General features: G+C 46.1%; 1 protein-coding gene across 2 annotated transcripts; it reads right to left on the bottom strand.

The window, feature by feature from the left end:
• Positions 1 to 1374: 1374 nt before the first annotated feature.
• On the bottom strand, positions 1375 to 5633 carry KLK7 (kallikrein related peptidase 7). Of its 2 annotated transcripts, none has more exons than XM_041744924.1 (6): positions 5581 to 5633; positions 5098 to 5230; positions 4477 to 4636; positions 4071 to 4318; positions 3728 to 3864; positions 1375 to 2188 (listed from the first exon to the last, which is right to left on the bottom strand). In XM_041744924.1, exons 2-6 carry the CDS (start codon positions 5168 to 5170, stop codon positions 2033 to 2035), a joined length of 774 nt encoding a protein of 257 aa, XP_041600858.1. In that variant the 5' UTR covers positions 5171 to 5230; positions 5581 to 5633; the 3' UTR covers positions 1375 to 2032. The 2 variants fall into 2 exon arrangements, with proteins under 2 accessions (XP_041600858.1, XP_041600859.1); XM_041744925.1 differs by having other exon boundaries at positions 5098 to 5225; positions 5581 to 5620.
• Positions 5634 to 14635: the final 9002 nt, after the last annotated feature.

Genomic DNA, 14635 nt, shown 5'->3' with positions numbered 1-14635 from the left:
GGATGGCTCAGTTGGCTGAGCATCCGACTTTTGGTTTTGGCTCAGGTCATGATCTCAGGATCATCAGCCTCTGTGCTCAGTGGGGAGTTTGCCTGAGATTCTCTCTCCTCTCCCTCTGTCCCTCCCCCTCCCTCAAATAAATAAGTAAGTCTTAAAAAATAAAAAAGAGTACTATCTCAAGTCATTGCAAACCAACCCAGCTCCAGACTTTATACAGGAACTGCCAAGAGGCAGGGCCAAGTATCTCCAGACTTAGCATGGCTAAGTCTGACTTAGTACAACTGCAATGTTTCATTCCTTTTTCAAACTTTAGATTGAATATTGAGGGGGAAGATTGGATTTTCCAGGGATTTTCATGGAGATGGGTGGCCAAAAACCCTTAACATACCTGAAGCTTGACACTGATCCAGAGGTACGAGGGGCCAGGGGTCTGGACATCTGAGTCTGAGAGGGGAGGTGCTGGAGGCAGGGGTGGCTTAGGTCTGAGGGAGGAGGAGCTGGGGGTCTAGACCTCTGTGTTTTGTACTAGGAAGAGGCTTAGCCTCCTGTGAGCAGGAAGTTGATGGCTGCATGATTTTTGCAATATGGGGAAGGGTGGAGGTGTAAGGGGGAGGCAGCGGCTAGGAGAGACTTGCTAGGGAGATGAGATGGGGAGAGGAAGGATCTGGAGGACATTAGCTGAGAATTCTAGGGGAGAAACTGGAAAGACAGGCAGGAGGTTGAGCCCTGGGCTGGAGAGGAACCCTCTGTCAGCAGCGTCTGAGGTGTGACTGCCCAGGGAGTCTTTGATGGCAGAAGGCCAAGGGCATGGTCAGACTTTGAGTCACAGGGACTCCTCCCTCCTCCCTTCCAGATGTCCCTTCTCTGCCTTTTTTGAGAATAGGAGCCCACCAACCCAGATTCCCATCTCCCTCTTCCTCTGGCACACAGGATGCTGGTTGCTCACTCTGGGTGGGCTCCCCTGGGACCCTGGTGTCCTATCTACCTGCCAGCCCTATCTTTTCTGAAAACATTCCTCTTTCCTGATTTTCCATCTTTGAAATACTCAGGAATACTTTCACACCCTTTTTCACTGCCAGTGAAGCAGGCTTATTCTCTCCTCCCTCCATCCTTCCTTATTCTTCTTCTATACCTTCTCTTCCTCTCTCCAACTCATTTTACAGATAAAGAAAACTGAAATCTGCGAAATGGATAGAAACAGGTCACTAAGCAGGGGGGCAGGGCCAGGGCTCAAAATCAGATGTCTCTCCCTCTCTTAAGGGTTCCTCCTCTGAAGTCTTAGATCTTCAGAGCTTTTCCACCTTTGTTTTAAAGTTACAAAAGTGCACATCTAAAGAAATATAAATGAAAGAGGTACCCATGACTACCACTGCATGCAGTTATACATGGCTTTTCATACTTTATTCTGCAAATGTTTCATTTTACACAGCTAGAGTCAAACATATGTTTGTATCTTTCTTTTGTCATGTTCCATCATATAGCACATTCTTGCATAACGCTAACAATTCTGCAAGGTTATTATCCTTAATAGCTTCCTAATATCCTTGTCCCCAAACAAGCCTATTGTTATGTAAACAATCCACTAATTTGGGACATGTTCAGTGTTTCCACTGTTTTGCTATGATAAATAATGTGATGAATTCAAACCTTGCTCCGCACTTTGGATTGTGTGTGTGTGTGTGTGTGTGTGTGTGTGAGTAATATCTTCCTCAACTAGAATCACAGAGTCAACAGCAGTAAATAAGGATCTCAATCCACCTTGCCAAACTGCCTTCCATAAAAATGGCATGATTCAGTTCCACTGGTTGAGAGTGCTGGTCTCACTGTGTCTACCAGCACTGAGACTTTTGTGTTTCATGTCAGTTTTAGGTCTTTGCTTACTTGATAGGTTTACACATGTGGCCTATTGTCGAGGCTTTAATATGTCTTTGAGGAAAAGGTAAAGTCAAATTGACTACAGTTCATAACATCCTTATTTCTGTGAATTTCTTGTTGAGGGTGTATGGATGGAAAGATGGGAGGTATGCAGAGATTAGCGATGCTTTCTCATGGTCTCTTTTATCCAGTTGGTGTACTTGCAGACTTGGGTATAGACACCTGGGTCATTGGGTTGGCCACAAGGGAAAGTTCCCCAGGACACCAGGCCTTGCAGGGCACCTTTGCACATCAGTGGTCCCCCTGAGTCACCCTGGAGAAGAAAGAGCAGATTAGCTTTAGTTTCAGAGAAACCACCACTGACATGTCCACGGTTTGCAGTTCCCACATCTTTGTTCTGTCCAACCATGGACTTCAATCCTGGTCAATGTGAAGAGACTCATGGTCTCTGAGGACCAATGGGAGAGCAGGAATTAGTGCTATCATGGAGAGAACAAATCGATTCTCTGAAGGCATTGGCTTGAGCCCCAGCCAGTGGGACCAATCACTGGGAAGGGTTGGAGCTTCCAGGGGGTCCGAGCCCCATTTACTTTCTGCCTTTGAGGACCTGCACCATGCCAGAGGAAGAAGGAGTGTTACCTCCAGAGAATGGGTACATGCCCCTTGAGCAAGAAAGGGGGACAGAGTGGCCCTGGAAAGCAGAGGCAGGACCAGTGACATAATTCAAAGACTTCAGTGCAAAATAAATATGTGGCCTCCTTGTTCAAAACTTATTAAGAGATTCAAGATAGCAAAAGAAGTGTGTTAAACCAAGTGTGAGACTCTCCCGACTGTGTGAAGCCCTGTGCCGTTGCACAGTTTGCATACTCATGAAGCCAGCCCTCACTAGGGAACAAGGGGACCCCCTCCACCCATTCTCTAGGACATACATCTCTGTCCCACCCACCCCATCTCTAACACACACCATCTCACTTCCCCTGAAAGCTGAAGGTGCAGATGTGAGCAAAGAGAGTGGGGTACTGAAAGAAGGATGGAGAGAAGAAGGCAGAAGGAGGAAGGGGACAGAGAAGCAGAAATGTAGAGGATGGGGAAGGAGCAGAGATGGACACAGGTAGAGACAGGGGCAAATAGAGAGAGAGAGAGAGATCCCACAGAGAGAGAGGAAGACCATGTCATTCAGATACAGAGAGGAGGTTAAAGAGATGGGGAAGGGATAATAAAGAGGAAGGGCAGAGATAGTTTCTTCCCAAAATCAGGACTGGGATAAGGTGGAGGGGACATTAGCTCCAGGCACAAAGTCTCAAAAATGGCAATAAATAGTATTCTAATGTAGTGCTTGAAAAAAATAAAATTTAGTACGAAAAAGTTCATGATGAGCATGTATCCCAACTTTAGATAAAGACAGCATCAGTAGAACACTGTGCTGCACCATTACTGTAGCCCAAGGCAAATGAACAATTCAGTAAGGCTGATGGCTCTTTGTTGAAAATTCTGATATTTTGTTCATCATGGACTTTTTGCATGGGCCTTAATTTTTTAAAATGTTGCATTAATAGAATATGATTTATCTTGGCACCCACTTGAAGTTTGGGCTTGAAGCCAGTGCCTTACTCACCTTCTGCCTGTCCCAACCCCATCTTTCCCACTGCCATTCTGCCCCATTGCCAGGGCCGTGCTGCCTCCTGGGCTCCCACTAGTGTCCCAGGCAGAGGACAGGGTAGAGAGAGCTTAGGAGAACAGGACTTGGAGGTGAGATGGGTTACAAGGCAATGCTCAGCAACAGGGTCAGGTGCACAGACACTGGATGGAGGGAAAGACAGGGGTACTCAGTTGGGGATGGGTGGAATCTCACATTGCAGGCGTTGGTCTTGGAGTTGGGGATGCCAGCACACAACATGGATTTTCCCAGAAGGTCCTTGTAAACCTTCTTGCAGTCCTGGGAGGAGATGAGCTTGACATCCGTGCACATGAGCTTTGATGGAAAGGTCACTGGTGGGGAGAAGGGTGGTCAGTCAGAGGCCTGGGCCTGCGGCCCCCTGAGTGCTGATGGAGAGAGGAAAAGCCTTGAACCCCTAAGGAAGAGGGGGCTGGAGGCTCTCAAGTCATGAAATGGGGTCTGACTCCCGGACTCCTGGTTTCCGGGGGCTGAGGGAGGAGTCGGGAGCCAGGGCTCTTGGGTCCTGGAGGCAGCTCACCATCAGGGCTGGTGGTGGTACCCCAGCCAGAAACGGTGCATGTGGTCCCAGGGGGTTCACAGCGGGAGGGCAGGTTGACTTTCTTCACTCTCGATGATAACCTGGCTTGTTTACTTAGCTTCACAAGCATGAGGTCATTAACGTGGGTCTGAGTGGAATAGCCAGGGTGACGGAATGACCTTGTGGCCCGGATCTTCTGGGCTCTCTTATCACTCAACTGATCGCTGCCCATGTGCACATTGTATTCACTGGGGGAAGAGCATGACACTCAGAGAGAAACGCTATGATTGGGAGAAAGGACAGGGACTCCAGGGAGGGGGACAGAGTCCCAGAGAGGGGGGAATAGAGACCAGAGAGAGAGGGGACAGAGACCCCGAAAGAGAGCTGCAGTGTCCCTGCCACATACCTCATCATGCAGTGGGCGGCAGTGAGCACCCACTGCTCATTGAGCAGCACACCTCCACAGTGGAGTTGAGTGCCCTTGAGCAGGGCCACCTGCCAGGGGTGGGAGCCTCTTGTACATGGGACTCCTTCAATAATCTTCTCTCCACTCTTGTCACCTTGGGCTGGATAGAGAGACAGAGAGGAAAACATGGGTAATACGCATTAAGGGATTAAGGGAGCTGAAGAAGAAGTCGATGGATTTAGAGGGAAAGATGGAAAGAGAGAGAGACTGAGAAATGCAGAGGCAGAAACAGGGAACAGTGCAGAGAAAGCAGGACATGGAGGTGAAGAGAGATGGAGGGAGCCTGCTCATAAATCGGGGAAGAACATCTTGTCTGGAGGCAAGCTGATAGGAGCAACACTGAGTGTTGGAGATGGCCCGGAGGGCACAGAGACCCCAGGAGTCAGAAAGAAGCAGGAAGATAGGGAGCAGGAGGTACAAGAGTCTTGTCCTCCATGGGAGGAAGCTGCTGCAGGAGGAAGGTCCTGACCCAGGATGTCCTTGGAGAATGGGGGCTCTGGCAAGGGTCAGTGGAGACAGAAGGCCCCAGGGTGAGGTCAGATCTCCCAGTCCAGCCCTCACCTTCTTGTCCAGCAGATCCCAGGACTAAGGACAGTAGTAGGATCTGCAGGGGCAAGAGAAGGGATCCTGCCATGGTGGCCACTCTGAGCCTCTCCCGGGGCTGCCAGGCAGAGCAAGGGTCTCTTCTGCTGAGCTGAGAAGGACAAAGAGTTCGAGAAACAGGAGTCCAAGCCCCCAGATTCCTCCAGCACACCCAGGGATCTGGGCCCCAGCCCTTCCTACCTCATACCCAAGGAGTCCAAATCCCAGCTCCTCCCCAACTCATACCCAGGAGGCCAAGCCTCCAAACCTCCCTTCCCCTTGGGACTCAGGAATCTAGTTCCCATCCCTCCTCATCAGCAAGTCTAGATCCTCGGTTCCTTTTTTTCCCTAACAGATCCCAAATTCCAGACCTCCAATCCCTTATCTCTCAGAACCAGGATTCTAAGCACCCCCTCCCCTTAGAAGCAGGAGTCAGCTGTCCAGCCAGCCTCATCCCCCTACCCGAAATGAGGCCTCTTCTGACCTCCGGAGGGTCTGATGAGATCTCGGCTTCAGTCTCGGTTGGGATACTAACGTGTCCAGCCCTGTGCAGGGCGGCCCTCTTATACCACCCCCGCCCCCGCGCCCGCCCCCAGGGCCCTGGGGTGCAGGCGGAGCCGGCTCTGGGACGCCCCCATCCTGTGTTCGCACTTATCTCAAGCCCTGAGGCCCCTAAAGCAATTGGCCGCACTCAATTCTTTCTCCACCCTCCCTCTCCAGGCCAGGGTCGGGCGGTACCCAGCTAGTTCGCCCCGCCCATTCTGGCCCTAAGTCCTGGGTGGCTCCTGCAGGAGAGACCAGGTGTTGGCTCTGAGGGGGGCGGCTGGAGCAGGAGTCAAGGAACTGCCCAGCTCAGGGAATGGCCTCCTCTGGGGCAATTTTCTTGTCCTCATTCTAATTCTGACCAGCTTGTGGAAATTTGTCCAGGCTGGATCCTGATGATGTCTTTGAACCTGAACCCACTCCCAGCTCTGATATAGGGATATAAATTAAAAAGAGAGTGCTTTCTCTAATCCCACTCTACTAAATGCTCACTGTTACCAATTCAGCCGGAGTTCTCATATTATACACAGATTTCTATCATATTATGTATTTGTAACAAAATACTCTGTACTTAAGCATTATGTGATATAACTTCTTTTTTCTCTGTAAAATACCTTGAACAATTTTTCCTCTTAGTATATTTAGATAATTTCCTTCTCCTTCCTAAGGGTCGCATAGTACTCTATTCTGTGGTTGAACCATGATTTACATAATGCGTTTCAAATTTGGTGTATATTTGGATAGTTTTCATTGTAATAATGCAGGAATGAACTTCTTTGTACATTCATCTTTGCTCCTGTGTTCGTTCAAATATTCACTGAGCATCTACTCTGCCAGAAACTGTTTTGCTCCTGGGGACACAGTGGTCAACAAAGTAGACAAAAATTCCTTCACAGAGGCTCTCTTAGTGAGTGAAGACAATGAATACAAAAATAAGTACATAAAATATATTGTCTGTTAGGTGGTGGTAAGTGCCATGGAGAATAATAAAAGTGGAAAGAGGGATAGGGAATTATTGGTTCCCTCCACTCTCAGAGATCCCTGGGATTATTATACTCTGGAACGATGATTGGAAAGGCTCCACGTGAAGGTGACATTTGAGCAAAATCTTGAAGGATGTGATGAATGGATCCATGTAGCTACTTGTTGGTTGTGGGTTCCAGGCAGAGCAAATGGGGAGGTGAATTAGGCAAGGGGTGTGACTAGAATTTTCAGGGAAAGACAGGGAAGACATTTTGAGTGGAGCTGAATGAGCAAGAGAGACAAGATTAGATCCATAACAGGACTCAAATGATATAGAATCTTGAAGACCAATGTAGGATTTTGGCTTTCACTTTGAGTAAAATGTGACATTGTCTGATTTTTACTTGAAGGCAAATTCCTAAAAGTGGAATTAACCTAACTTCTAAATCAGACCTCCAAAATGTAATTGGTTCTTCAGCTATCAGCCCAAATCTTATCTCAAAGCTGACCCTAGTCAGTTCTACCTTTGTCCCCTAATATGACCCATAATAGGCATTATTGTTACCTACCCAAGCATTCACTATTTCTGCCTTTCTATGAGAACCCTGATTTCTCTTGGATAATCTTTTGTCCTTATCATGACTATAAGCTTTACTGCACCAAATGTGAAACCTTTATTCTGCTTGCCAGTGACTGGTATAGAAATGGACATGAGGGGCAGCCCAGGTGGCTCAGTGGTTTAGCACCACCTTCACCCCAGGGTGTGATCCTGGAGACCGGGGATGGAGCCCCACGTCGGGCTCCCTGCATGGAGCCTGCTTCTCCCTCTGCCTGTGTCTCTGCTTCTCTCTCTCTCTCTCTCTCTGTGTGTGTGTGTGTGTCTCATGAATAAATAAAAATCTTAAAAAAAAAAAAAAAAGGAAATGGACATGAGAGGCCATCCTGGCCAATAAGGAGAGAGAGATAGATCATTGGGTCACTTCTTTTTTTTTTTTTTAATTTTTATTTATTTATGATAGTCACACACAGAGAGAGAGAGAGAGAGAGAGGCAGAGACACAGGCAGAGGGAGAAGCAGGATCCATGCACCAGGAGCCCAATGTGGGACTCGATCCTGGGTCTCCAGGATCGCGCCCTGGGCCAAAGGCAGGTGCTAAACCACTGCGCCACCCAGGGATCCCCCACTGGGTCACTTCTGGGAAACATTCTTGTCTTGTTTTCAAAAGACACCTGAAGAGTTCTCTTTTATTCTGCCAGATGATGTCCCTGATATAAATTATGGAACTGTGGCAGCCCTCCTGGAACCATGGAGCAAAGTGGCTGATAGGTCACGCCAGAACAGTGAGGAAGGCCAAACAGAGAGATGGAGATAACTGGGGTCTTTGGTAATGTCTTTGAGCCAGTGAATTAACCAACTATGGTGCCTCTTCATCTTGTGACTTCTTCGGGTTTCCTACGTGATTTGGAGTGTTTGGTTCCTAGAGCCAAAATCTTCCTTACTCAGATTTCAACATTAAATTCAAATCTGATCCTAAACCATGAATCCAAACCCAATTCTTTTTTTTTTTTTAAGATTTTACTCATTTGACTGCGAGAGAGACAGAGAGAGAGAGAGAGAGAGAGAGAGAGAGAGAGAGAGAACACAAACAGGGGGAGGGGCAGGCAGAGGGAGAGAGAGAAACTGGCTCCCTGCTCAGCAGAGAGCCTAATGTGGGACTCCATCCCAGGGCTCTGGGACCATGACCCAAGCTGAAGGCAGACACTTAACCCTTTAATCAATTGAGCCACCCACGTGCCCCTCCTAACTTGAATCTGTCTCTTGAAGCCTCAGTAATCAACAAATCACTCCTGCCTCCAATCCAACTAGAGAAGTACTCTTTCCAGCCCTCCTCCCACAGTCTTTCTGATCCAATCCTTTATACACTTAAGAAATACATATTGAACACCAGCTATATACCAAGCTGAGCTAGACGCTGAGAATACAATGGTGCACAGACCTGGACAGAGTCCCTTCTCTCAAAGAGCTGATAGTCTGGTGTAAAAGAAATATAACTAATTCATAAACAAATGTAAAATTACAAGTATAATGTGTGCTCTTAAGGATAGGCACTGGGAATTATGAAAACACTTCCTAGAGATTTTGACCCAGGAAGTGGCAATAAGTTAAGAGTTGAAAAAGCAGTAAACATTAACTAGAATAAAATTGGAGGAGACTGGAGAGCACATCATTTAGAGGAAACTGCATGTGCAAAGATCCTGGAATGGGGATTATGGATGGAGCTCAGGGACCGGGGGTTGGTTGGAACCAGTCATGGTGAGTTTGACTTTATCCCGTGGACGATTGTGAACCACTTAGACTCTAGTCAGAAGAATGACATAACAAGATTTGTATTTGCAAAATATGACTCTAGCTGCTATATGAAGGATGGATTTTAAGGGGATGTGGACCCATAGGAAGACCATTGCTAAGGTCCAGATGAGAGATGATAGTAACTTAGATAAGGTCATTTAGAAGGTGGAAATGGCAGTAAGTGGATGGATTCAATATGTGCTTAGGAAAGAGAATCAACAGAACTTGGGGCTGGATTAAATGGAGGATGTGGTGAGGGAGTTAGATGTTAAGACTTCAGGGTCTCAGAACGCCTGGGTGGCTCAGCAGTTGGGCGCCTGCCTTCAGCTCGGGGCATGATCCCAGGGTCCAGGATTGAGTCCTGCATCGAGCTCCTTGCAAGGATCCTTATTCTCCCTCTGCCTGTGTCTCTGCCTCTCTCTCTCTCTGTCTCTCATGAAAAAATAAATAAAAATCTAAAAAAAAAAAAAAAAAAGACTTCAGCGTCTCTTGCTCAATGGATGGTGGTGCCATTCATTGAGAAGGTCTGGTCTGATATGATCAAGTGCTCATAAGAAGGTGAGAAAGACCTCAGTCTCTGGCTTCAAGCATAATTCTAACTCCAGTTATCACTGTGACACTGTTCTCAACACCAATCTTGACACAAACCTGAATCTTAACCTGAAACCTCAACTCATACCCAAACTCATACCCTCAACTATGCTTTAACCCTTGTCCAATTCTAATTTATACCTCAACTTGGAACCTAGTTCCTGACAAGTCCCTGATTCCAAATGCCAACTTGAAGTATGACTCACACCTCAACCAACCTTAAACTTTGACCCAAACCCTGAATCCCTAACCATAAACCAAACTTAATCTTGACCAAAAGTGAATGTCACCATAGTCTCAGTCCCAAGTCTGAACCATACACAACTCAAACTCTAGTGTTCATCTCAAACTGTAGTAATCTTCTAGGAAGTCCACACTGGCATCCTTCCTATGAACTCATCCCCAACTCGCATCAATCCTAACACTCTTACTCCAATTCTAGCCCTATCTTGCCTCCAACCCAATTTATTTTTTTAAATATTTTATTTATTTATTCATGAGAGACACACACAGAGAGAGAGAGAGAAAGAGAGGCAGAGACACAGGCAGAGGGCGAAGCAGGCTCCATGCAGGGAGCCCGATGTGGGACTCAATCCCAGGACTCCAGGATCACGCCCTGGGCCGAAGGCAGGTGCTAAACCACTGAGCCACCCAGGGATCCCCTCCAACCCAATTTCTACTTGAAATTCCATATTCACTTCCATGTTGGACTCTTTCCCTATCCCATCTTCATTTTCCCAACTCCACACACCACCTTGACCCTTTGTTTCACACAAACTATAAAATAAAAGTCTACCAACTGACACCATACTAACATTAACCCCATACCGACTAAATTCAAGTAAGTCTCCAAAATTTCTGAGACACTCTCATCAAATCCAAAATGAGACCACAGAACTTGGACTTCTGACCCCACCAAGTCCACAGGAGGACTCTGGCCTTGAGAGGTGTCAACTTTCCTGACTTGGGCTCCCAAATCAAGTAGGGGTAGACCCCAGGCCACTTGACTTCATAGCCCTGTGAGTCAGTAATCTGTATCTTTCCCTCCCAGCCTCCTTAGGAGAGGAATTTTGGCAAGACTTCCAATTTATTATCTACTGCCCAAATCTTTATCCCTGGATTCTTTCTTCAGCCCCCTGCCTCATCAGCATTCTGTCAGAAAGAGGAAGGGAACTATGCTCCTCCGGAGCCCTGATGCTCATTCTTACAACCCCAGAACTTCTCCTCTGCTGTGCTCTGCGTATCTGTTTTTCTGTGTTCTTAATTATTTAATCTGATTTTGTTGCTAAACACTGGTCTTCATGAGCAGAAAGAATGAGTCTGGTGTTCATTGGTGTTTTCTTTAACACCCAGCCCAGACCAGGGAACGTAGGGAGGTACTTAAATAAATACTAGTTTGCAAACCACTGTCATTCACAGATTTGCCAACTCTAGACTCAGCCTTTCCTTGATCCCTGCACCAATCAGCCATGGGGTGTGAGAGAAAAAACTTGGCCTCACAAGTCAGACCAATCCAGGTGTGAATCCTAATTGCTTGCCCTGTGATTTCAGGTAATTGACTTAATTTTTCTGAGGCTCACTTTGCCCATCTTTATTTTTTTTTAAAGATTTTATTTATTTATTCATGAGAACACAGAGAGAGAGAGGCAGAGAGAGAAGCAGGCTCCATGCAGGAAGCCCGACGTGGGACTCAACCCTGGGTCTCCAGGATCACGCCCTGGGCTGAAGACGGCGCTAAACTGCTGAGCCACCCAGGCTGCCCTTTGCCCATCTTTAAAGTGGGGGAGTGAAAAATTTACTTCTTGGGCAGCCTGAGTGGTTCAGTGGTTTAGTGCCTACTTCAGCCCAGGGCCTGATCCTGGGGACTCGGGATCGAGTCCCACATCAGGCTCCCTACATGGAGCCTGCTTTTCCCCCTACCTTTCTCTCTCTCTCTGTGTATCTCGTGAATAAATAAAATAAAATCTTAAGAAAATACAAAAATAAAAATTTACTTCTTAAAGTAAATGGGAGAATAAGATAAAATTATGAAAAGAAAGGGGATGTGCACATAATATTAGCTCCCTTACCCCATCATCCAGAATGACACAGCTTCCATTTCTTGTATACGTGCTGTGTGATGTGTCAGGCGTTTCTCAGAACTCATCTCTATTCTTCACATGAGTCTGAGTGAGGACTGTCTTCCCCATTATATAGATGAAGGTTATAAAATGGAGGTTTAAAAGAGGTTAGATTACTGGAGCAAAGTCATATAGCTAAGGAGTCGGAAGAGGCAGAATTCAGATGCTGAGTATTGCCCATGGTATCACGGTTATACAGATTCCCACTCTCAGAAGAAAAGTTTCCTGAGACCCTGTCACACATCCTTGAAGTCTCATATGGCTCAGAATGGACTTGGAACCCTATGGGTCTATTAATGATACACACCCCCACATTGGTGAGACCACCAAATCCCAGCCCTCCTGTTCTCTTTGGGTTATCACTAGCACCTGTTCTGAAGTCCCACACAGATACCCAGCCTCATACCTCCCTCGCCCTCAAACCTGTGTCCTGAACCTTTGCTTGATGACTCATCCTCCAGCTCATGATCACACCTGAGAATTGGCATCTGGTTATCCTGCCAGCTGTGCCTTGCCCTGAGGGATCCTGGACACTGTGACCCTGGAACCTCCTGATTCAGCCCCTTGGGTTCTGAAGGCCCATTGTTTCTGACTTCCCACTTCTTCTGGGAAGCTCCTCTTTCATTTCACACAGTTCTGGTGAAAATGTCAATCATAGTTTTCCAAACCCTCCCATCTGCACACCCAACCACTGGGATGGATACATGACCCAGGTCAAGCCAACAAGAGCTTTCTTTGCTTCCTTCCTAACAACAAGGATTGAGCCAAGGAGTGGGTTCAGTTCAAACTGAACTAATCAAAATTCTTCCCTGGGAGTAATATTAAGATGCCAGGAGAATGGAGATCTTTGTTTCTGCTGTATTTGCTTAATTAGGTGTGTCAGTAGCTGCTATGTTTCCTCCATCTGAAAAAAATCCATCTATAGAGGCTAGAATGAGATCCACAGGATACGGAAAGAAATTAAGCAGAGATGAGAAACAACTCACACACACCAGAAAGAAAAACAGAGGCAGAGAGAAGTAAGCAGAGTGACAGAGAAAGTGTCACACACACACACACACACACACAGAGAGAGAGAGAGAGAGAGAGAGAGAGAGAGACTGAGAGCAAGAGCATGTGTGAGAGAGCTGATTGGCTTAAGTCACCATTTCAAGTACTTGAAACTCTGGTACCTGTGTCACATCCTCTGACATCATGAACCATCCCCATAGCCTTCCTAGCCACCTAAGCCAACCATTCACTCTTGTACATAAGTACTCTTGTACATAAGTTCTAACTGGGACTCTGGCATTGCTATCCAAAATCTCCCTAAGTGGATCTTTCCAGCTTTTGTCCATGCCTGGTATTCCAATTTCCTTCCAGACTCCACAGTCCACCATCCTAATCCTGAATTTCTGGTTGACCCTGGACAAGTCTCTTCCCCTCCTTGATCTCAGCCATACTCCTCCTTAATACTATAAATCAATCTTCAAATCTTCTCTGGTTTTGTTTCATTGAGGACATTTAAATATCACCTGGATATCAGGTCATATTAAGGAATTATTACTATCTCTGTAAGGTGTGATAATGTAAGGTGCTTATGTTTTAAAATAATCTATATTTTATAGCGGGAGTTGGCAAACTTTTCTCAAAAAGAGCCAAATAGTGTTTAGTTTAGGCTTTGCAGATCATGAGATAAAATTGAGGACTTTATGTAGGTACTTATAACAAGAGGGAAAACTGGAAAATAAATTTTCAATTTTAATTGATGAAATCCAAAATATAGTAATAATCATTTGTTACCATTTTTTGTCACACAGGTCTATTAATGAGTAAAATGGAATTCTTTTTGAGGGATAATACTTTCTTAAATAGAGCTTGATGCTCCCTGTCATCAAATCAAGTAATAAAGTCTATTTTTAGCTCTTGGGATTTAGCCAATTGGCTTTAGTTTGCCATACCCTGTTTTATTTTTTTTTAAATTTTTTTGTTAAGATTTTTTATTCATGGGAGACACACACACACACACACACACACACACAGAGAAAGAGAGAGAGAGGCAGACACACAGGCAGAGGGAGAAGCAGGCTCACCACAAGGAGCCGGATGCAGGACTCCATCCCCGACCCCAGGATCATGCCCTGAGCCAAAGGCAGACACTCAACCGCTAAGCCACCCAGGCGTCCTGCCATACCCTGTTTTAGAAACATATAACAAAATATTTAAGAACAATATGATGGTCAGCATTCTTTTCAAAATATTCCGTCATAAAAACAAAACAAAACAAAACAAAATATTCCGTCATTAGGGAAGTGTGTAGTATAGGTGAAAGCAGTGATTCTGACTGAGTTGGATGGTGGTATACCAGCATTCCTATAGCATTTTACAAATGCTTAAAATTGTTCATAATAAAAAAATTCTAAAAGAATCTTTATTTTTAAAAAATATTTTATTTATTCATGAGAGACACAGAGTGAGAGGCAGAGATATAGGCAGAGGGAGAAGCAGGCTCCCTGTGGAGAGCCTAATGCTGGACTGGATCCCAGGACCCCAGGATCACAACCGGAGCCAAAGGCAGATGGTCAACCACTGAGCCACCCGGGTGCCCCTAAAATAATTCTTTAGACTGAGATGATCCTTGAGTATCACCTCCAGAAATGCATCCCTGGCTCCAGGAATTTACTATCAGTCATGAAAGACTTTCTCAGGATTTCTCGTAATCTAGACTTTCACAGAGGAGGGAGGTTGATGCAAGCGAGAAGCATCCCACACACCCACAGGGTTGGTGGAGAACTGCCCCATCCAACCACTGGGACCGAGAGCCATCTCCTGTCAGAATGCCAACTATCCACTGATTGGATGGGACTGGTCACCTGACCAGAATACAGCCAAAACATTGGCCACTCAGTAGCCTATCATGTGGCTGGCTGAAGGAGGAAAGTTGACCTGGACCAATTGGATTCTCTTGCATG

Source organism: Vulpes lagopus, chromosome 2 (assembly GCF_018345385.1).
Source record: "Vulpes lagopus strain Blue_001 chromosome 2, ASM1834538v1, whole genome shotgun sequence".
Classification (NCBI taxonomy): Eukaryota; Metazoa; Chordata; class Mammalia; order Carnivora; family Canidae; genus Vulpes; species Vulpes lagopus.
The sequence above is the reverse complement of the archived record's forward strand: the minus strand, read 5'-3'. Positions and strand labels throughout refer to the sequence as shown.

Coding starts and splice junctions, on each gene's coding strand:
- KLK7 (XM_041744924.1), bottom strand. CDS start 5,170: ATGGCAGGATCCCTTCTCTTGCCCCTGCAGATCCTACTACTGTCCTTA. Junction 4,637..5,097: donor GGGATCTGCTGGACAAGAAG/GTGAGGGCTGGA, acceptor CTCTCTATCCAG/CCCAAGGTGACAAGAGTGGA. Junction 2,189..3,727: donor CCAAGACCAACGCCTGCAAT/GTGAGATTCCAC, acceptor TTTCTTCTCCAG/GGTGACTCAGGGGGACCACT.